Source organism: Homarus americanus, unplaced genomic scaffold (assembly GCF_018991925.1).
Source record: "Homarus americanus isolate GMGI-L3 unplaced genomic scaffold, GMGI_Hamer_2.0 scaffold51859, whole genome shotgun sequence".
NCBI classification, from domain to species: Eukaryota; Metazoa; Arthropoda; class Malacostraca; order Decapoda; family Nephropidae; genus Homarus; species Homarus americanus.
Window position 1 is genome coordinate 116,633 of NW_024711292.1, and position 23,485 is coordinate 140,117.

A 23,485-nucleotide genomic window follows, 5' to 3' on the forward strand; every position below is an offset into this window, starting at 1 on the left:
TGTCAATGAATATGATGCATCTCATGGTGTACGAACCTCTGTCCTGCATGGCAGTGAACAGTGACATTACCCACATGAATCTGACCTCTATACATATATAGCTGTTAATGAATATGATATATTTCTTTGTGTATGAACCTCTGTCCTGCGTGGCAGTGAGAAGTGATACCACCCTCAGTGTCAAGACCTGACTGAATTACTCAGAATAGGCAAACTGTACTACAAGCTTTGCCAATAAATTTGTTAAACTAAAAAAAAGCATGCTTCCCTGTAGGGCGCTGTAAACGATTCTGCGCTTCACCTTACACAAGGATGTAAGGAGGGTGCCTTGTGGTAGGGGGCTCTCATAATGTTTCATGAGTTATATTTAATCTTGGGACAAAACCGAGACACGACTTTTGTCATTGATTATATGTGAACGTGTGTTACGATTTTAGAGAATAAATATAAAAAGATGATAATAAAGTAGCAAATAACTGACAATACACCAAAAACTAGTAATTTGATGAGCAGTACCTATAAATAAACAAATAAATATATAAATCATCGCTTACAACTCGAAACACCGAGTACCAACTGTAAAATATATAATAAATAATAAAATCTATACCAAAACTCATATATTATGGACCATTGCTCAATATTTATACAGTATATACCATAATAACTTAATATTGTTGGATAGTTGTTAATATAATGTACGTATTAAATTTTAAGAGGGAATAAATTGAGAAGTGAGGGAATGGTGAAGTTTGCCAGCCTGGATGTAGGAGGCCACACCGCCACAGGTGATGGGTTTAGGGTGGAGGGAACATTATAAAGACCCCACGTGGACCACTATGGCTACACTCACTGCTAAACTCAGCTACTGTCAGCTACGCAAGATAAGAGGAACCCTGAACATGGCTATGGTACATGATCTCAAAGGCTTAAGGAGGCTCAGCAGACAGACACAAACAGACGTGGATCACCAATATGAGGTACTAGGTACTCTTTATTTTAAGTTGATAGGAAAGATTTAAAATAGCTTCCAAAGATAAGAAATATGAGATAACTGGTGGTGTCGCCCTATATGTTGATATCAAGTATAACACTTCTGTAAGAGATGATCTAAAGGTTCCGTAACGACACACGAAATATCCTAGTAGGGATAATCTACAGAAGACCCCACACTAATATAAGGAATTTTCTTGATAAAGTTTCGGAGCTTATCTCTATTACAAGTTCAGAGAGGAAAGACTGCTACATCACAGGAGATTTCAACCGTGATCTATTAAAATCAGAAACCGACACCTCAGTATTAGACCTTTTTGCTACCTGTCACCTAAACTCATCTTCAACACTATAACCAAACCCACTAGAGTAACTGCCACCTCTGCCACTGTGATAGATCATATCTGGACTAGCAACACTCTTAACCTATCAAGTGGAATTATAACAATATCTCAGATCACTTCCCAGTTTTTGCCATGTATAAAACAGCCACAAGACCTGAAAGGTCTAGTAGTCTCAATTCAATACAGAGACTACTGCGCCGACAACATGCTCTTTTTTTAAAACAATCTAATAATGCTAACTGGGATCTTGTCTATGCCTCTAACAACCCTAACGTGAACAGCAGTAACTTCTCCTGCATCTTCAATGCTTGCTTTGATAAATGCTTCCCTGTCAAGACTAAGTCAGTGAAAAGTGTATCCATTTCCAAACCCTATATCACAAGCGAAATTAAGATAATGATAAAGGAAAAACACAAACTCCAAAGGAAATTTGCAAAAAGACCCATAACTTTCGGTGATGCTTACCGAAGTATCAGAAATAGAGTAACACAAGCAGTTAGAAATGCCAGACGTAACTATTATACAAATAAGCTCCAGTCAGCATCAGGCGACAGTAAGAAAACCTGGAATGTCATAAATTCTATTCAGAACAGGAACACTCGGCCTTCGGCCCCCCACTCAGCGTTTATGATAAACGATTCAGTTATAACGGAACCCTCCCTCATTGCCAACCACTTCAATGAATATTTTATTAATGTTGGCAAAAATCTGGAGAGCATCCCTGATCACCATGAGGAATTTAGAGCCTACCTGCAAAACAGACAGCTAAATGAACTATTCTTATCCCCTGTCACAGCAGATGAATTACTGGCCATCATAAAATGTCCAAAGATTCAGCAGCAGGCAAAGACAATATACCAATGAGCATCATAAAGAAAGTGGCCCACTTATTACTGCCTGTTCTCCACATTTGTAACTCCTCCTTCACTAGTGGTGTCTTTCCTGATGTACTGAAAATTGCTAAAGTCCACCCGGCATATACAAAATCTGGGACAAAGGTCTCTTCAAGAATTACCGCCCCATATCAGTCCTCCCAGCCTTGAGTAAGATACTGGAAAAGCTAGCATGTAATAGACTAAATTCCTGGTCCGACTAATTACCCAATTGTACCCAAATATAGCCGCAATGAAGTCAAATAATGGTCCTACATGAGTAAATCAGACTGCTAATCACTTCTCGTCTAGTATTTGGTGTCACAAAGTCACAAAAAATTGGAAAACTTACTTTAATCTGAGTTAATAGATCGCGTGCATGTACCGAGGGAGCGAGGAATTACCCAAATGTAGCCGCAATGAAGTCGAATGATGGTCGTACAAGCGTAATTCGGGCTGTGAATCACTTCTCGATTATTATTTGGTGTCATAAAGTAAAAAAAAATGGTAAACTTAATTTAATCTGAGTTGTGTTAGGTTAGGTTAGGTTAGGTACATGCACTCGATCTATTAACTCAGATTAAATTAAGTTTACCAATTTTTTGTGACTTTGTGACACCAAATACTAGTTGAGAAGTGATTGGCAGCCCGATTTATTCATCTAGGACCATTATTTGACTTCATTGCGACTACATTTGGGTACATTTGGGCAATTCCTCGGTACATGCAGGCGATCTATTAACTCAGATTAAAGTAAGTTTTCCAATCTTTTGTGACCATAACACCACCCATCATCACTACATATAACATCATCCATCATCACTACATAAGAACATAAGAATGGAGGAAACTGCATCGGGCCTATTGACCCATACTGGGCAGTCCCGTTTATACCCAACCCCCTATTGCTCATTTAAGCATCCAACCTATGTTTGAAGCTATCCAGCGTATTCGAGTTAATGATGATATTTGGTAACTTGTTCCATTCATCCACTGCTCTGTTTCCAAACCAGTGTTTACCTATTTCACGCCGAAATCTAAATTTGTCTAATTTAAAACCATTGTTACGAGTTCGCTCCTGGTTGGATAGTTTGAGTACTTTTGTAATGTCCCCTTTGTTTAACCCTGACTTCCATTTATACACCTCTATCATGTCGCCCCTCACTCTGCGTCTCTCGAGGGAGTGCAAATTAAGATGCTTTAACCCAGTGGTTCTCAACCAGGGGGGGGGGGGGAAACCGATTCAGGAGCAAGAGATATGTTCGATGAGAAATCAATCACAAAATTTTGGCCCTTGATGTGCGATTCCTACCCAAAAGTGGCAGAAAGAGCTATCCGTGCATTGCTTCCGTTTGTGTCGACATATCTTTGTGAGTCAGGCTTTTCAACTCTGTTGCAAATTAAAACGAAGTAACGTAATAGATTAGAGGTAGAAAATGACCTGCGTTGTGCCCTTTCAAGCACTCCTCCCCGTATCCCAGAATTGGCGAAGAAAAAACACTCACAGGTTTCTCATTGACTGTAATCTTCATCTGAATAAAATTAATTACAAATTTACAATATCCTGGTATTCTATTGAAATTTTTGTTTATTGCATTATGCTTCAGTTTGGTCTGTTAAGTAATTCATTATAAATATAAAAAAAACTTTTTTACTTTTATTCAAGTTTTATAAATCCATCAACATTTTCAATTGGCATTTAATTTGTAAAACCCCACTATAAAAATAATCCATGTAAAATTGTAAATGTGTATGTACTAATATGGAAAAAATAAAGGTTTTTCAGTATTATATGCATATTATTTGGAATGCACTTTTTGAGGCAGACAATCTTGGAAAGGAGGGGGAAATGACATTCTGACATATGGTGAAAGGGGTGCTTTAACCTGTCTCTGTATTCAAGGTTCCTAATGCCCGGGATTAGTCTTGTCATTCTCCTCTGGATTCTTTCCAATGATTCCATACCATTCTGTAATACGGTGACCAGAACTGAACTGTGTAATCCAGGTGAGGTCTCACAAGCGCTAGATATAATTTTAAGATGACCTCGCTAGTCTTGTAACTAACACTCCTTTGTATGAACCCAAGTACTTTATTAGCCTTGTTACGAGCAAAAACACATTGTTTACTTGGCTTAAGATTCCTACTCATCATTACTCCTAAATCTCTCTCGCAGTCGGATTCCATAATGGCATCGTTGTTCATCTGGTAACTGGTTTCCCTGTTTACATCTCATATACTGAGTACTTTACATTTGTCCACATTGAATTTCATCTGCCATTTTTCCGACCATTCGAAAAATTGGTTTAGATCTTCCTGTAGTTTTGCAAAGTCCTCGTCAGATTTAATTACACATCCTATTTTAGTGTCATCTGCAAATTTACTTATGTTGCTGTCTATGCCGATATCTATGTCGTTTATGTATATAATAAATAATAATGGTCCAAGTACTGAGCCTTGGGGAACTCCACTAGTTACATTGCTCCAATGCGATTTAGTGCCGTTTATGCTCACTCGCTGTTTCCTGTCCCGTAACCATGCCCTAATCCATTTAAGGATGTTACCTTTGATGCCATGAGCTTCTACCTTTCTAATTAGTCTCTCGTGGGGGACTCTGGTGAAGGCTTTGCTAAAGTCGAGATATACCACATCATAATTGTGCCCCTCGTCCACTGATTCGAAAACTGATGAAAAGAATGTTAATAGATTAGTTGGACATGAACGCCCGCTTGTGAAGCCATGTTGGGAATCATATAACACCATCCATCATCACTACATATAACACCATCCATCATCACTACATATAACATCATCATCCATCATCACTACATATAACATCATCCATCATCATCACTACATATAACACCATCCATCATCATTACAGATCAGTAAAGTAGTTTCCAAGATTCTCGTGCAGACACACAAACAAACAAACACACAGACATACTTCTTTGTTTTATATATATAGATAATGTGTCTTGTTGAGCTTGATACTGTAATGTTACCTGGGTGTGTCCTAAGGCTGATTTATATCACTGGTGATCTTTAAATGATTCAGTGATAATAGTCGGGATTTTTTAAAGAAATCATTTGGGTGTTTTAATTAATACTGTGAAAAGAATAGTGTAAGGTGGTTCCAATTTAGATTCCTTATTCAGTGGTTCTCTAATATGATATGTACTGTAGTTATTTATGATTAAACAACTTTATGCTAACTTAACCCCTAACCTAACAAAGTAACCAAACCAAACCAAATCTGACCTAACTTAACCGCCTTATTAACATAATCGAAGCCTAACAATTAACCTAACCTAACAAAGTAACCAAACTTAATCTGACTTAAACTAAGAAAGTAAGCAAACCTAATCTGACCTAACCTAAGAAAGTAAGCAAACCTAATCTGACCTAACCTAAGAAAGTAAGCAAGACTAACTTAACCTAATCTAACCTAACTTTATCTCTCTATGTTGAGGGGTAATATCAACACACCATACCAGTGCAATTTTAGGGGGAATATGTGATGACTCCCCCTTCCCCCTGCTACTCTCCCTTACCATCATATTTCACCTGATGGATGACTCCTGCCTCCCCCCCCTGCTACTCTCCCTTACCATCATATTTCACCTGATGATTAAATTAACTAATGTTAGTTGTAGTAACACTCATGGATAGGGTCATGGGTTAATTGGCCACTTAACAAAAAATATCGATTGATAAAAGCTTGTCACCTCAATGGTAACCCAAACTGGATGGAGGTATTGCATTTTTTTTCCCCTAGATTTCCCTGTCACTTACCAAACCTACCTACCCTGATGGAAGTAAGTTATTTTAGGTTAGGTTATGTTTGGCAGGTTCTTATGAATAGTGTTGGGTCAGTCACAGGGAAGGATTAGTCAACCATGGCATCGTGTGGGAAAAAAATGACATAAGAGAAGTGCAATTCCCCCATCTGATTTGAATTATTCTTGAGGTAAGAAATAAGTTTTCTTCTATAGAGATTATTTTATTAGGTAGCTGGTTAACCTGAATTACTTCCTAAAGTGTTACCATGTGCAGCTACAACATTGACAAAGCTGTATGGATTCCAGTGTATAAATGAATATTTGTCAAATTTTAGTTAGTACTGTACTGTAAACTATTAAACCCTCTGGCCTACCCTAAGTTTATCTTCTATTTTAACCACTTGAGATTTTTAATTTTGTACAGGTACTTATGAATTTGATTATATTATTTCACTATGAACCAATTGAATTTCCAGGATGCCATCAGGGCGCTAAATAACCTACAGTCCAATGCCGCCACCCTTCAACTTATCCGCCAAGACCGAGAGAGTTTCAGTTCACAGAATTTGCCCACCACAGAACGTTACTTAAAGAGAGTTGGGGTATCACTGGATGACCTTGATAAGTTGTCAGTCATTCATGTAAGACAGCTTGGTAGAGACACATGGATAGGTCTTCTTTTACAGTAGTTGTCTGGCCATAAATATTGCTTCTGTGGTCCCCCTGCATGGTAGAACCCTAAACTGCATTTCATTATTGTCCTTTCTCTTCTTTATGAGAATTTCTTGATCACTTTTTTCACAACTTTCATAACTTGGTCTAACAGCTTCAGAGCATCACCTTTACTCTTGTAAGTATTCACAACCACACTATTCAGCACGCCACCTAGAATAATACATTCCATCCTATTTGCATTGATTTTGGTCACTCGTAAAGCATTGAAAATATAACTTGAACATTATTTAATTTAATGACTTCATGTTGAAAGGAGTATAAGATGGCCTACAACCTCAACTATATCATGTGAAAATAACTCCTGTGTTTATTAAATGATCCGCAAACAATAACAATTATCACTTTGAGTGTCTTAAGAATTACATTTATGGTTGTTTTACTTCAGAATACCTTTATGCTGCAACCTGTCTTTATTTGTTATGTTTCTACTTATACCGTACAGTATGCTATTAATCATTACAGGAACCAAAGGCAAAGGCTCAACGTGTGCCTTCATCGAGAGCATCTTGAGGGAACATGGCTATCGGACAGGCTTCTTCTCCTCTCCTCATCTTGTCGCTGTTCGTGAAAGGATACGCATCAATGGGCAACCCATACTTAAGGAGAACTTCATGAAGCATTTTTGGGATGTTTATAATCAACTTGCTGCTCAGAAAGTGTGTTGACTTGTTTGTAAACATTTTGTCATTAGTATACAGTATATTCACTATAATCATAAATACAGTGATCCCTCGGTTAACGAATGCCTCGGTTAATGAAATTTTGGTTAACGAATTACCTTCCATAAGATTCTTCACTTCGGTTAACGAAAAAATTTCGGTTAACGAATTCCTTACGAATTTTTCCCAACATGTTTTCGCTTGCATTTGGCTGCTCTCCAGCTGTAGTATTAGTCTACCAATACAGTAATCGGTTCTAGGGCTTAAATTCGTTACCATTTTAGTAAATATCAATAAGGTTGTATTATTCAATAATTTTAAAAGTTTTATATTAAATTTTTTAGTCTTTTTAACAATTATTGAACATAATTGAAGTACAGGAAACTAGTTTTTTGCGCGCTAAACAGCCACTCAACACACCAAGCTTGGCGTCAGTTTGTTTATTGGTTCAGAGGAAGGAACATCTTGTTAGAGACTCTTCAACATAAATGCTTTTTTCTGTGTTTCCAGTCAAATTATTGGTCAATCTGAAGTTTATTTTACATATTGACAATATATAATGCATTGCAGTGTTGATTTAAAGAAAATAATCTTGAAATACACCAAGTGAACTAAAATTTTGTGGGTGAAATGGCAGCATGGGGTGACTTCTCTTCCACCCAAATGCCTTCTCTTCTCCCTTCTCCTCCATCCCCACTTCCTTCTCTTCTCCCTTCTCCTCCTCCACCTCCCACTTCAAATTCACACCAGCATCATCATCCAGGAGCCTTCTACATACACACCTCAAAGTAAGTGTACTTTACTGCATTTTTTTTTTACTTTAGGTAATTTTCGGTGAGCTGGAACCGATTAATGGTTTTGGTTAAAAAAATTTCGGTTAACGAACAACCTTCTGGAACAAATTGTGTTCGTTAACCGAGGGACCACTGTATCTTCTACGCATATGAGTAACATGAAGCAGTTGATGTTAATTTATTCTGGTAGTCCTCAAAAAGGTTGCCACACAATGGACTACAGACAATTATGTTGGACGTTGATAAACCATCATGTGCTGCAATGTTGAGGAATTTTGTTTTTGTGAATACCCAACTGTAGGTTCTTGTTATGACATTCCTAAGTTGGGAAGCTTGTGAAGATGCAGATGTAGAAGTAAAGGAAAAACACTGAAATAGAAATAAGATGAAATGAAGAATAGTGTTCATATTTGAGAATATTTGGCAGACAACCCAAGTGTGTGTGGTGTGTAAATTTTATGTAATATTTTGGGTGACTGCTTGTTGAATTGAACATGGGTACTGTAAATGGTTTCTTTCCCATCTGCTTTGAGCCAGAATTAATTACAGTTAAACCTCCATATAATCCGTTAGTTGGGGGGGGTTCATATTTAACATACCTTTGATATAACAGCCATTCATCTCTATATTGTTCGTTAAATGGACTTTTCATATCTAACGGACCCTCAATATACATGTAGTGGACTTTCCTCTCCATACAGTCCTTTGAATAGAGGTTGTACTGTACTTTATATGATCTTTTAGACCATGAGATGATGACCTGCTATGTAGTGGTTCACTATTTATGAGACTACGGGCAAGTTCTTCTGAATCATTTTTCTTTATCCAGCATTGCTTAAGAAACATGATGTAAATTGATAAATAGGTTGTGTTCTGGGACAGTGGTTAATTTAGCCAGTGCAGTTCTTAGTGTGTATGGTCTTCCTGGACAAAGGCGCTTTATAAGGTTGGGTTTATTGTGTTGGCAACATTTGAGCTTTGAACAAATCTGCGTAGATGGTCCAAGGACAATTCATCCTTAGTCACTTGTGGTTTTTGGTACTTTTCTTACCCATTGGAGGTGAACTATTTTATTTAGAATTACTAAGTATGTTAACAGTGTAATCCACAGTAGCCAAAGTCCTGTTCTAATTTGAATATTATTTTAGTACTGTATATGTTGAGAATATAATCCATCATTCGTTAATTTGGTTAGAAATTCTTGTTAATTTCTTCTGTTGTTGTCCCAGGAAAATGAAGACGACATGCCCCCGTACTTCAAATTTCTGACTGTTCTTGCTTTGAAAGTTTTCCTGCGTGAGGAAGTGGATGTCGCAGTGCTGGAGGTGGGCATCGGGGGAGAGTACGACAGTACTAATGTTGTCCGGTAAGATTTAGATTAAAGGAAAATGTTGATGCTTTTGTACCATATTCCATTATTTGTTGAAGGTTGTTTAGGTTGTTTACTACTATCTTTCACTGCGTTAGAGTTGACAGAGTGTTTGGGGTCCATTTATATTGTGTGTGTGTGTGTCTGCTGATTACAGTATATGTTTGTTCTTTTAATATTTCAACATAACCTGAAAAAATAAATGGAATGGGTTTGAGTTTGAAAGGAAAAACACTGAACTCTTACAAAATTGTGAAAAAAATCAGCATAGTTTTCTGTTTCAAAGGAAAAACACAAAACTCCTGAGACAAATGAAAGTTCTAGAACTTCTGATTAATGATGCAATAGAATAGAATTATATAAAAAAATCATAGTACAGTACTTTGGATGGAGCAGTTTGTGAATTTGGGATTTTCATGGCTTTTAGAAATACTGTATGGACTGGCCTGAATATGAAGCAACTTTAACCTAATTTTTTATCACCTATTCTTGAGGTAATGAATGCCATGACACATTATGTTCATATAACCATTCAACTGTAAAATCACAAGACTTATACTGTATAAATTTTTTTATCCTTAATGAAATTGTTTTGGTCTTGACACACAAAAGTGAATAAAGAATTGCCAGGTATTCCATTATTATTTGACACCAGATTGTTAGTTACCAAATGACTTACTGGTGAATTTTCTGATTGGCAAGCCACCCTGTAGAGTTATCCTCTTTCTGCACTGTATATTTATTACAGTTTTACCAATTTGGACAATACAATACATGATACAGTACTCAGGATATTAATGGGAACAGCTGCACTTGACGTCGCAGGGTACGTTGATTATTAAAAGATTATCGTACACTCACCATAGACACACAGTATATATTTATAACTCTTACCTTCTTTGTATTCCCTTTAAAAATTTCATCTTGGTTATTTTTCTGTGTAGGAAGCCCGTGGTATGTGGCGTGACGACCCTAGATATAGACCACACGTCAGTCTTGGGCAAAACCATCGAGTCAATTGCCTGGCATAAAGCAGGTATCATGAAGCCTGGGGTGCCTACTTTTACCTTGAACCAGCAGTTGATCTCCTCCATGCCCGTGTTGATTGAGAGGGCCAAGGAGAAGAAGGTACCGACGTTCTGGTTATGTAAATGATTTGTTTTTAATTTAAAATAGTTTAAGGTTAGGTTAGGTTAGGTTTATAGGTTAGATAGGTTATAAAGTACATAAAGATTGGTTAGGTTAGGTTTTACTGGAGAATGGTAACAAAACATGGTCAGGTTTGACTTTAAAGATAGATAACACCTGTGGATAGGTTAGATTAGGTTTTCCTTAGGATAGGTAATGAAACACGGTTAGATTAGGTTTGGCATTGATGGTTAAATGGGTAACTCCTTTATTAACATTTTCAATACATTCTTCTGACTTACCCACATGTAATGGATGGTTGCAGTGTGAATTGTATGAGGTGCCTCCCCTTGAGAGCTATGGCTGGGGCACTCGACCATTACAGTTGGGTCTGGCTGGAAACGTGCAGTACAAGAACGCCTCGCTTGCTCTACAGCTCTCGCAGTATTGGATCAATGCTCAGAGTAAAGGTAATATCTGGATTATTGAGAATTGGTGTTGTGTGTTTGCTTTGTTCGGTGTATATATCTCTCACTGTTCCTACCTCTAACAGCCTCACAATAGACTGTAATGGTTGATGTGTCGTTGATTGAATCCCTTTTAAGTTTGCTTTGCTGAATAAGGCTGAGTAACCTAATCTTGAATGTAATTGAACCCAAGTTTTTCATTTGTTTTAATGTTGCCTTGAAGAGTTGACCACCTGTAGGTCATCCCAAATTGTTACACCTGGTTTAATACATGTGCTGATTGCTGTCTGTCATCACCATATTTCATGTACAGCTTTAATCAAAACTTCACTTAAAATCCCCAGACTGCATTATGTTTCTGTCTCTTAACACATGGATCAAGCTCTTTCCCCCAATGGTTGACCTGCAGTCCTGCATGTGTGGGACAAGCTTGGAAGCGTTTTTTTTTGTGACAGGACTGCAGGTCAACCGCTGGCCGAAAGTGCGTCATCTATGTGTTATGAATAGAAATATAATGTTGGCTAGGGATTTTTGGCAAACTTTTGATTGTGACTGTACAAGGTCATATGATACTGCAATGCATAGTAACATTCTTGAAAGAAAAAGGTCACTGTAGCATGCTTTTTGGAGTATTTATGGGCACAACATGCTGCAACCACCATACTATACTGATGCTGTGTCCTGCTGTTTAGGAAAAACATAGCTCACAACTTGTTACAATCATCAGTCATAATGTGATGTCTTTTTTATTCTCAAGTCTTTTCACATTAATGCAGAGTGACTAGAAGTGAGACCAAACACTCACATACAGTACACAGTTTTCTTTTATAGGTTTTCATTCACTTGTTCTCACTGCTGTACTAGTTGCTTTCATCTGCTATGGTATGACTTGTCCACAAGCTGTTCACCTTTTTTCCAGTTCAATTTTGTAATTTCACCCATTCCTCGATAGTAAAAAGTAGTTTCTGTCTCGTGTTGGCAGTCTGAAAACATTGGGTGTGTGTGTTTATTGATTCAGTACTCTATATACATTAATGTGTGGTCAACTTCTTCATGCCAGTTTGGAAGTTTGTGTTGTAGCTGCCTCATGAGTGTCATTATTTAACCAGTAGTGATGAAAGAGTTAATTTATTCTTGCTACATAAAGAGTTGAAGTATATAAAAGTACTAATCTCTAAAAGAATGTTATTTATATTTTGAATACATCAGGAGGAAGTAACAAAGTGAAATGCGTCGGCACCCCACACCTGGATCACGCAGGGCTTCAGGTGGCTGCTCCCTTTACTCTTGCTGATGAGGAAGTGTGTGGCCTTAAGTCTGTTGTCTGGCCAGGGAGATCACAGGTCAGTTCAGTATTTTGGTGAGGTTATATCATTAGTTTCTAGAAATAATCTTTTTTTTTTTCTTTATGTAAAGTATTCTCGTACTCGAGGCAACTATATTTGTTTATATTATTTTCTTTTTTGTAAATGTTTCTCATAGTGGGAGGCAACTATTATTTTAATTACATTTTGTCATGTAAATTTTATTCATATTTAAGACAATAATCTCTTTTTCTGTTATGGAAACTTTTTTCTCATACTCAAAGTCAGTTCTTGTCTGGTCAGATGAGGTATGTGAGGGTGGATACTTGTTGCTACACCATCCAGCATCAAAAGTTCAATAGAAAAACTTGAAATATTACATGTACAGTATGAAGATGCAAGTAAGAAAATAAGTTAGGAAGGTCCAAAGGCACCACCTCCCAGCATTTAGATGGAGTTCCCTTGCTGTGTGTAATGTGAAGAGAAGGAAAGACAGGTATTATGTGTGTTAGACCAGACACAGCTGTCAAAATTCATTGTAAAGAATCGAGATAAAGAAATGTAAACCAAAGATTTTTCTACTTCAGTTTTCCATAACCAAAAAGGCCAAAAAATAGTATATTAATGTAATTTTTTTGATCTGTCACCATAGAACAAAACCAGGCTTCAATAAAGTTCAAAGCTTGGATTGATATAGTACAGTACAGTATTTATAACTAAGAACAAATAAATAAATAAGTTTTTTTTTTCTCAGGTGATGTCTTATGATCCTTTGAAATTTTTCATTGATGGAGCCCACACTTTTGCCAGCATGCAGGCATGTGTTGATTGGTTCACCAAGGCTCTACCTCTTCACACCCCGCATGAGTAAGCTTGGGGTCAGGGTGGGTCCTCTTCTCAGTGTATGAAATCAGGGTATATGTGTCTCTAAACAAGTAATTTTTCTTGACATTCAGTGAAACCCTTGATTTAACAGACTATATGAAGAGAAAAGTTCGTTATATCAAGGGTCTGTTTGATATGAAACCTTCATCTAATGAACTTATATCAAAGGTCTGTTTGATGTGAAACTCCCATCTAATGTATTATATTGAGAGAGAAGTCCATTATATGGAGGTTTCACTGTATATGTTTAAAGGTGTATAGTACAGTAATGGAGCTTCTCTGTGACTGCATATCTCAAACGTGAAAAAAAAATTCCTTTTACTAATGGTTCATATATGCATCCTGTGACATTTCCTCACTAGAACAACTCTCATCGCTCACCTTATTAGTGTCTGCCATGGTCAAGTGGTGGGTCACACTTTCTAATGGATGATTATTGGGTATAACACAACTTGTTACTAAATCCCAGTTGGGGATTGTTTGACCCTCTTGGCCAAAATGTGATCCAGTTACAATGAACATTAACCCAAGTTCTCAGAGGTTTTGTAACAGAGCGGAGGAGACGCTTGGTATGGTGTCCCTCTCTCCTCCCTGGAAGGAATTCTAAGTTAGTGGGAACAGAGAAAATTGTACCAGGCATCTCATACTCAGGGCCTCATGATAGTTAATGACAGGGGGTCTTGTAGGGGGTTATCTGGCATTCAATTATCTCCTTCCCTCACTTATATTTTTTTTTTACTTCATATTTTTCAAGTATTAATGGTATAGTTCTTTACTTTGACTTCTTATCTCTAAAGAATTATCTCCTTGGGTACCTGGGATCTCTCTCTGTGCTGAATAAAACTCTGACATTAGCAAAATAAAACATTGAAAGTGATGTCCATTAGTGAAGGAATTAAGGGATATACAGTAGATGTTCTTTTTAGACTTTATATTTTAAATTAGGAAGGTAAAGTCCTTTTTAAACCCTTCTCTGTGTGTGTGTGTGGGGGGGGGGAGCCACAGCTTTGAGGTGACCCTGTTCACAAGAGGTTAAGGATACACTGTATTATAGCTATAGAGGAATAAAGGGACACTTCTCTGACAACTTAACACAAAAGTAGGTAAGAGGTACAGTAGTCCTTTTTATGTCATACGTAAAAGAATGTTGTTTCCCAGCTCTCTCGGTTATTGCTAACTTGAATTCCTTGTGTATTTTTTTTATTTGTTTACAGTATACCCTTGCCATTCACGAGTTTGTGATTTGTAATTTCGACGATTCGCGGTAAGCAGATGGTGGCTTGCTTGCAAGCCTTTTCCCATAGTACAACGAGTCACCCTACGCAGCATCTCGTGTTGTACTCTCAAAACTTTAGTGTTTCTGTGTGAAATGGCCCCTAAAAGACTGCCTAATGTCAGTGCTAGTGGAGTGAAATGTAAAAGGCAGAAGTCAGTGATGACCCTGACAAAGGAAGTTTTATTATTAGATAAGTGAAAAGAGGGGATGAGTGCTGCCACAGCTGGTCAGTTGTTTGGTATAGGTATACAGTGAACCCTCACTTTACGCGGTCAATTTAACCCACGGCGGCCCGCGTAAAGGGAACAACATAACATGGGATTAATTGAAATAGAGACCGGGCCGACCCCCAAACTCCACTTTTTCAGACACAATACCTACGTTGTAGTAAAAATAACTTCTTAATTTTATGATGGTATGCACACACAATTAATAATTAATAGAAATATCAATAATATTAGGTTTTTTAACACTTACATTAGTAGAAAAGATGGCTGGGCATACGGGGATGGGGGGGTTGGATCCGAGGCAGAGGGCAGATTATTGGCCCTCACCTGTATCACTTGTATCAATTGTATCACTATCCACCACAGAGGCTTGCAGGGCCTCTTTGTCAAACCCCTCAAAGTCCATATAAGTCCATATCCTCACTATCATTATCACTATCACTGACTTGGGCCGGCTGTGGCGGGTGAAGGACTCGGTATTGTTTTGATGACTGGGCGACCTTGTGCGCACCCTGCTCGCGCCGCTCTCCGCGTAAAAGGGTACACACACCGCGGAAAGTGAGCATTCCGTGTTCGGCAGGGTACCGCGTAAACGTGGAAACGCGTAAAATGGGACCGCGTAAAGCTAGGGTTGACTGTACAGTAGTGCACTAAGGTAGTATAAGTTGCCAATTCTTGGAACCTATCTCTCGCGAATGGCAAGGGTCTACTGTACTTGTCCTTTAGAATCTTGGTATGTTTATTCAACCAGTTGTATTCTTTAAATTTTATTATTATTTGGGAAGAATTTTTTAGAAGTCAAAGTTTCAAAGTAGTGATGTGGGTCTACAGTATAGGAAGTGCTTGCACACATACACTTCATAAAGTACCTTTATGGGGGGCCAATTAATTTTAAAATGAATACTGCCATTGCTGTCAAATCAGAAGCAATCATTTTTCCGTTGTCATCTCGTCTTATGACAGTGATTCCCAACCTTTACCGTTCTGTGGCCCCCCGGACAAAATATGATAACCTCCGCGGCCCCCATCTACTTCTTTCTTCGAAGCAAACAAAGCAATGTTGCTCAAATGAGCTTGCTGGATATGAGATTTTAATATTTTACTGTTATTGGCACCAGTAGTTACAGGGACAGCATAAAATTTAAGTGCCACACAAGAAAACTGTATGAAAAGAATCCAAGTCATGGATATGTGAAAAATCTAAACCTCATGTGTCTGGAGAAAATACAGTACTCTGTACAGTATATTACAATCTCAAAAATAAACTCAACTTAACAACACCTCGGGTAATAAAAACTAAGGACGTGATGCACGCACATAAAATTTACACTCGTGTAAAAAAAGAAAAATACAAAAATTAATTAAAACTCAGTGGGATGGCTGAAATTGCATTTTTTGCTACCAATTAGGGTATCTGTGGTGGAGTCGCAGTCAGGGCACAGCGGAGGTCATCTTCCACGTGGAGCCAATTACACTGTTTTGATTTGAAGATCAACAGCATGGAAAACCCGCTTTGCAGAGATTGGAAGACAAAAATGGCAGAAACCCCCGGATATCCATTTTTTGATACTGTATTAGGGTAGCGACTCATTGCCACCCAAAACTCCGTCAAGCTCTTCTTTTCAAATTTGTCTATGGCAAAATTAATTGTTTTGGAGTTCCAGGAATACGTCGTGCATTGCCTCTGGAATGTTCTCCACACGAAAGTTGACAGAAAAATAATTTTTCAAAATTTTTACCCCATTGTTGTCTAAATCGGGAAAATACTTCACTGATGAAATTCTATCTCCAGTAACTCTAGATGCTCAAGTATATTGCTTTTCAGTATACAGGATCAAGCAAGTATTGTGTACTACCATACCATTGAAGTCTTATTTAAATTTTATTATTGATAAGCATCATTAGATCATATGGTTTCAATTCTGGCTCTCTTCTGTGATGGTCAAGCCTTATTTAATTTTATTATGAACTTACATGGTTCAAATTACCCCATGGCCTCCAGGTTGGGAACCACTGGTTCTAACACAAAGTCGTAAAGATACTTTATGGAGTGAGTGTACACTAAATAGTTATCAAGATTCAAAGAGGCTTATTAACAAATCCGGTCATATATACAGAGTAATAAGTAAAATGTATTGATGCCATATATTGTCAAGAAGCATTTTTTTTATTAAGAAAAAGATAAGATCTTAAATTGGTGTTCTCGAAATCTTTCCTTTTTATATTTTATATCAGCGGAGGGAAGACTTACCGTGTGCTCATGTTCAACTCCACTGGTGATCGTGATCCTACGATGTTACTCCAGTGTCTGGCCTCTTGCAACTTCGACTTGACTGTGTTCACAACCAACCTCGTGACTACCTCAATGAGTGCCTCCTCTGGTGAGTTACTGATGATACACTATACAGGTATATCGTGAGTGACTGATCAACTAGTGTGACCAGAGTTAGTCCTTGGCTCCTCTCGGTGAATTAGCAGTTACTTTATATGCTCTCCACATAATGTCTTCTTAAATTAAAAGCAAAGATTTTTATTGAATAATTATTCATTACTGATTTATTATAACACAGAGGAGGTTACTTAGCAGGTGTGTGTGAGGCAGCATGGAAATGAAATATAGGAAGAGAGGAAAAGCATATGGGAATGATGACCTGAAGACATCAATGATGAAGAAAGTACAGTACAGCAGTTGGGAAGGTGTCTTGTTGCGGATAATGAGAAGTGAAAGATGGAGGAGGAACTATAGTAGCTTGAGGAGTGCTGAACTGACTGTGGGTAGAATAGGCATTTTTTTATTTCTCTTTATTTTTTATCTTCAGATCAAACAAACTACACAATCTCCCCCGACGAGATGCACTTGAGGTGTGTACGTCAGAGGAACACCTGGATCAAACTGGTGAGGAAGCTTAAGAACTGGGAGGCTTACCAGGAATGTGTCCCTCAGGAGAACACCACTAGGGCATACAATCCTCAGGGGGGTCAGAGTGATCCTCCCAGTGCTCATGAAGATAATCTGAATCTAACGACTAGCTTACCGGCAACGGACGTTCCGAGCATAATATTTCCGTGTATCCGCGACGCTCTGCTGTGGTTGTCGTGTGGGCGTAATCAGAGTCTCAGAGGAGAGATATCAGTGCCACCTGCTATTCCCCCTCCCCCACAGCTACAAGAAGCTACACAGATACAGGTTCGTGAATTTCCACACATGAAGTAAAATGGTGTTGTGTTTAATTTGTGCTGTCTTGAAGGTCACTGATGTGAGCTTGTGACATTGGGTTATTTTATTTATGGGGAAATCAAATTTGTGATTGAAAATGGAGTGGAGGAGCTATCTGTAATCAAGGAATTAAAAATCGTCATGATGGGAGGATATTGTCTTCAAATAAGGGATATTCTTGTAGGATTTCAGGATAACTTAAGCTTAACGTATTGTGTAGTGAAATTTGTTAGACACTCAAAGGTTCTTCTTATAGAATATTTTGCAAGGTCATGCATTGGTGTATAAAAGTGTGTGCTAACTAGTATGGATATTCCTATCTTTACATATCATATAGATTCTGTATTTGAAATATAATATTTTAAAGGTATGCAGTAGTGTTAATTTAGATTAGATATTGTGTGTATTTCATTCTTGTGATTAATATTTTCCTCTTTTCAATATCTTTACAGGTGTTAGTGACAGGTTCACTCCATCTAGTAGGAGGGGTGTTGGGGCTGATAGATCCTGGGTTGTCGTGTGCCACACACACCCGCACTTCTTGCAGCAAGCCGCCGTCGCTCACAGACCTTGTCCTCAACAACTACGCCCAGTGTTCCTCACCCGGCACCCCTTGACAACCTTAACACCTGACAAAATAATCCTGCATTTGCTCAGCTGGACCTTCAAACAGTGTTGTCCCGTAACTATCGCACAATATTTGCAATGTAGATGAGAAAAAGACGTGTGAATTGTATTTTTAAAGAAACGTTCTTCATGCACATGGTGTATGCACAAGCACTTATATACATATATACAGTGATCCCTCGGTTAACGAGATTTCGGTTAACGAGCAATCCCTCGATTAACGAGTTTTTTTACGAGCCACCTCAACATGTTTTCGCTTGCATTTGGCGGTGCACCAGCTGTAGTATTAGTCCTCCAATACAGTAATTGGTTTTAGGGCTTAAATTCCCTACTATTTTAGTAAATATCAAGATGTTTATACTATTCAATAATTTTAAAAGTTTAATATTAAATTTTTTAGTCATTTTAACAATTATTGAACATAATTGAAGGTAAGGAAACTAGTTTCATGCGCGCCATTCAGCCTAGCAACACACCAGACAGGTGCCAGTCTCTCTGTCTTTTCAGTGGAGGTAACATCTTGCTCTTTTTTTTTTTTTTTTTTTTTTTTTTTTTTAAGGGGATCAGCCCACCTGGGCACAGGTCACTGACCCACATCGGGGCCTGGGGGGCGAAAATCTAATAATAATAATAATAGTAATTCATAGTAAATAAAATTTATAATAAAATGTCAAATAAAATAATAATAACAATAATAATAATAATAGCAATAATAACACTGTAATATTGTAATAATGATAATAAAGAAAAAATAATAATAATCAATAGTGAGAAACGCTATATGTTGTCTTGTCAATAGTAAGAGAAACAATTGAGACTGCAATTGTGTGTAAATGAGGCAGAAAGACAGATTAGCAACCTGGGACTTGGTCACAATATTCGTGATGCCATATGGCAGCAGGGTCTACCATTAGACAACACATTATGCTTCCAATATCTTCCCAGGCGGTAGTACCTCCCTGTTTGATAGCTGCCTACTACCTCTCTTCAACTAAATGCTTTTTTTCTGTGTTTGCAAGCAAATTATTGGTCAATCTGAAGTTTATTTTACATATTGACAATATATAATGCATTGCAGTGCTGATTTAAAGAAAATAATCTTGAATTACACCAAGTGAACTAAAATTTCATGGGTGAAATGGCGGCATGGGGTGACTTCTCTTCCACCCCAATGCCTTCTCTTCTCCCTTCTCCTCCACCCCCATTCTAATTCCCATCATCATCATCATCCAGGAGCCTTCTACATGCATACCTCAAAGTAAGTGTACTTTACTGCATTTATTTTTAGTTTGTAATTTTCGGTGAGTTGGAACCAATTACCCAAAAACCCATTGAAACAATGGTTTCGGTTTACGAATTTTTCGGTTAACGAGCAACCTTCTAGAACGAATTTTGCTCGTTAACCGAGGGACCACTGTACTAGGGTCATCCAGGTTTTCTTGTTACTGCGATAAAACACTGGCAGTGTGTGCTTGCTGACATGTTTAAAAGCCCTGGGGTTCTCTGAATGATAGATCATGAAGGGCTTTTTCTTGAAACCAGCTACATTCCCCCCCAATAGAAGCGTAATTTGGTCCTTGAATGCCTTGAATCCTGACATTGTTTTTGCCTCTTTATGGATGTATTTCCGTTCAGGCATGCGCTTCCATTATAATCCAGTTTCATCCACATTGAATATTTGCTCAGGCAAATAATTTCCTTCCATGATGACACTATCTAGCTCCTCCTTAAAAGCTTCAGCAGCAACAACAACATCAACACTAGCTGCCTCTCCGCTCACCTTAACATATGTAAACTGTAGCGGTTCTTAAATCTGTTAAACCACCCATGACTTGCTGTGAAGGTTTGCTCGCACTCATCTCCTGCCTGCTCCTTCAGGCTTTCGAAAAGGCTTCTTGCCTTAGCCTGTAGGGTTAGAAGGCTTAAGGGTACACGCTTTTGTATCTGGTCTTCCATCCATACCACAAGTAATTTTTCCATCTCATGAATAGGACCTTGTCTTTTCTTCATTATTATTGTTCCCTTTATAGGTGCTGATCCTTTCACTACCTCACAAATACGTTCCTTGTCCTTCAAAATAGTAGATATGGTCGAGTGCGAGAAGCCTAGGTCGTGTGAAATTGTTGCTACAGTTTTTCCATTTTCATACTGCATTATTATCTTCATTTTCGTCTCAAAAGTAATTGACTGTCTCCTTTTCTTCTGAGCACCACCAGCACTCTCACTTGTACGCTTTCCAGTCTTTCTAAAGTCAATTAAATACAAAAATAATGTCGGTACACAGCGCGATCAGTTGCGGATACAACGACATCCAAACACCAACTAAGCGCTCTATGGCATGGGTGCTGTACCCACGCGGTGACCCAAGCCACGCGATGCTCTCGTATGGGACGGAAACGTTTCGGTACATGTATAGAAAATGCGCATGTCATTTGATAAAAAAATTTGGTACCGACTGCGGCGGTCGTATGTGCGGATGGTCGTTACGGACTGAGGCAGGTCGTAAGTCGGGGAGGAGCTGTATATTGCCACATTAATACCCCTCATACAGTCACCTTTGGCTGAGTTTCCTGACATGCTATTGGCATTTTTTTTTATTTAATTTTTTTTTTTTTTTTTACACATTTTATTATTGTTGCTGTGTTAAGACAGTAAACGAATAACAAACATAATGCACAAATGTCACGACTGTACCAGAAAGAATTACTACTGCATCATCCCCGTTCCCTAAATACTTGACCCCTAACACAGAGATACTTGGGAATGCCTCCTCCTGTACCTGGCTTGACAACCAAGTGATTTATTGGACTCGCAGGAGGCTAATGTCATGAATCGGTTCAGGATGACCTATTTTTTTTAGCCAAGCTGAGACGAGGACTGAATACTCCTTCCTCCCTGTGGGTTTAACATTGTCCAACTGTAGTTTAAATCCAAGATGGTTAATGATGAACAAGCCAGAGCCACAATATTCAAGCAGCTGTAGCACCAACACACTGATTTTAGTCCTCAACTTTCAATGTTAACCTGCAACTTCCATGTCTCTCTCTGAGGGGAAGAGTTGTACGAATTCTTTTAATTAATACAGTATAGTACCAGCCATCAGTGTTGTAAGTTAAGCTGGGATATAACCTCTGAGACTTCATGACCACAAATTTTCATGTGTTGACTTTTTTTTTTTTTACTTTACTGTAGCAAGATTTCAGGATAAATTCTTGTTGTTGCTTGTAAGAGTGAAGACAAATTTAGGTAGACTAATGTAGATGTGCATCGCTGCCATCTTTTGAAACATACTAGTGGTAGGAATGTTTAACTTATGGGTTGATGACCTGTGCTAGGGTGGGCTATTCCCCCCCCCAAAAAAAAAAATAAAATAAAAAAAATAAATAAAAAAAAGCGACAAATTATCCGAGTCTTGTGTCTCGAAAGACTAGATGGCCCAACAAGGTCCTGCTGTGATACGAAATCTTGGTGATGCAGCAGAAGACAGCTGGGTAAACACACCTTGATGACCTGCTTAATTACCTTTGTTACATGTGCTCACAAGTATCCAGATGTTTGAATGACAAATACCGTTTTATGAATTGAAGAAAACCATGTTTAAACTTCAGGATATTACTCTTCTGTAAACATCAAGTAAAAGACGATACCTGTACAAGAAAATAAGCAAGGTTCTAGTTTTCAAGGCCTTGGCAGTTCCAATAGGCTAACTGTAAGGCCACACATCCTCAAGTTACCTTTCTGTGCCCTCGTCAGGGACATAAGGGTTGACCTGTCCGTCCATCTTGTCAGACACTGGAATCATCAGTAAGGGACATCAACTCTTCTGAGACTTTGCCAAGTATCATGGAGTGATGATGATGAAGATAGACAAACTTTACGTAGTATGGGTCGTGTTGGATGATGTTTTTCAACTTTTATCATTTGGGGAAATCGGTTGTGGGAGTCTTACCAGTTTTACAGACACCTAGTTTAAGTAAGCCAATGAAAATATGTGAGAATCATATCCATTTTTAACTTTCACAGAGTACTACTAACACTTCCAGGTTTAGGATGGCTGTAGGGAAGTACAAATGGCAGGGTAGAAACTTGACCTTCCCTTATGTCTTAACAGAAAACACAACATTTGGGTTATTACTGAAAATCACTAGTGAAAAAATTTATTACATTTTTAACTTGGATGAATTTGCATAATATAATATAAATGCCTCTTAGTACTTTGTTGTAATGTACAGTAGTTGCCATTTTATTTTCAATAAAACTGTTTTATGAGAATTGTTATTTATTCTCCAGACATGATTAGACAGTTCAGTTGACCACTCACGAGAGGAACTGATGTGGGAAGCAAGAGGTGTGGTGCTGCTCCTCCTCTTGGACCTATTCATTAGCCACTTTCACTTCAGCTTCACTAGATACTCGATCATTTCACTGTAACACAACTAGATACCTGTGTTACTTTCACTTCAGAACCACAAGCTAATCTGTGATAATTTTATTTCAACATAATGTCAAATGCAGCTTTCACTTCAGCACCCCTAGGTGAGATGAAACATTGCAATGCAGATAATTTGCAATGTGACCTTTAATACTGTATCTTTGAATGTTTTGATAACATTTCTGAGTTTAATTTGGTCAGGTAACTTTTTCCAGTCAATTATAGCTGTAGAAAAGAATGTGTTTTTGCCTGACTGTGGACACCAGGTACCATAAAACTGTTCAATTCCTTACAAAGTTTGTTGTTTGATACTCTGGGTACAGTTTGTTGAAAATCCTAAAAGTGTGATTCAGCCCCAGTTGCTTCACTCTTAT

General features: G+C 38.0%; 1 protein-coding gene across 3 annotated transcripts in view; it reads left to right on the plus strand.

The window, feature by feature from the left end:
• The first annotated feature begins 765 nt into the window (after positions 1-765).
• Positions 766-23,485, plus strand: part of LOC121867648 (folylpolyglutamate synthase, mitochondrial-like) — a 38,593-nt gene continuing 15,873 nt past the window's right edge. For 2 of the 3 annotated variants that reach the window (XR_006089227.1, XR_006089236.1), the window contains exons 1-11: positions 766-980; positions 6,468-6,635; positions 7,185-7,382; positions 9,409-9,545; positions 10,493-10,676; positions 11,002-11,146; positions 12,353-12,486; positions 13,202-13,314; positions 17,071-17,216; positions 17,655-18,022; positions 18,505-18,734. Coding sequence is in view for 1 of the 3 variants with exons in the window: in XM_042367699.1 (XP_042223633.1) it covers positions 792-980; positions 6,468-6,635; positions 7,185-7,382; positions 9,409-9,545; positions 10,493-10,676; positions 11,002-11,146; positions 12,353-12,486; positions 13,202-13,314; positions 17,071-17,216; positions 17,655-18,022; positions 18,505-18,669 (1,947 nt within the window). In the remaining 2 variants the exon portion in view is untranslated. Of the gene's footprint in view, positions 981-6,467; positions 6,636-7,184; positions 7,383-9,408; positions 9,546-10,492; positions 10,677-11,001; positions 11,147-12,352; positions 12,487-13,201; positions 13,315-17,070; positions 17,217-17,654; positions 18,023-18,504; positions 18,950-23,485 lie in introns of those variants that run through there. The other variant, XM_042367699.1, reaches the window with a different exon arrangement.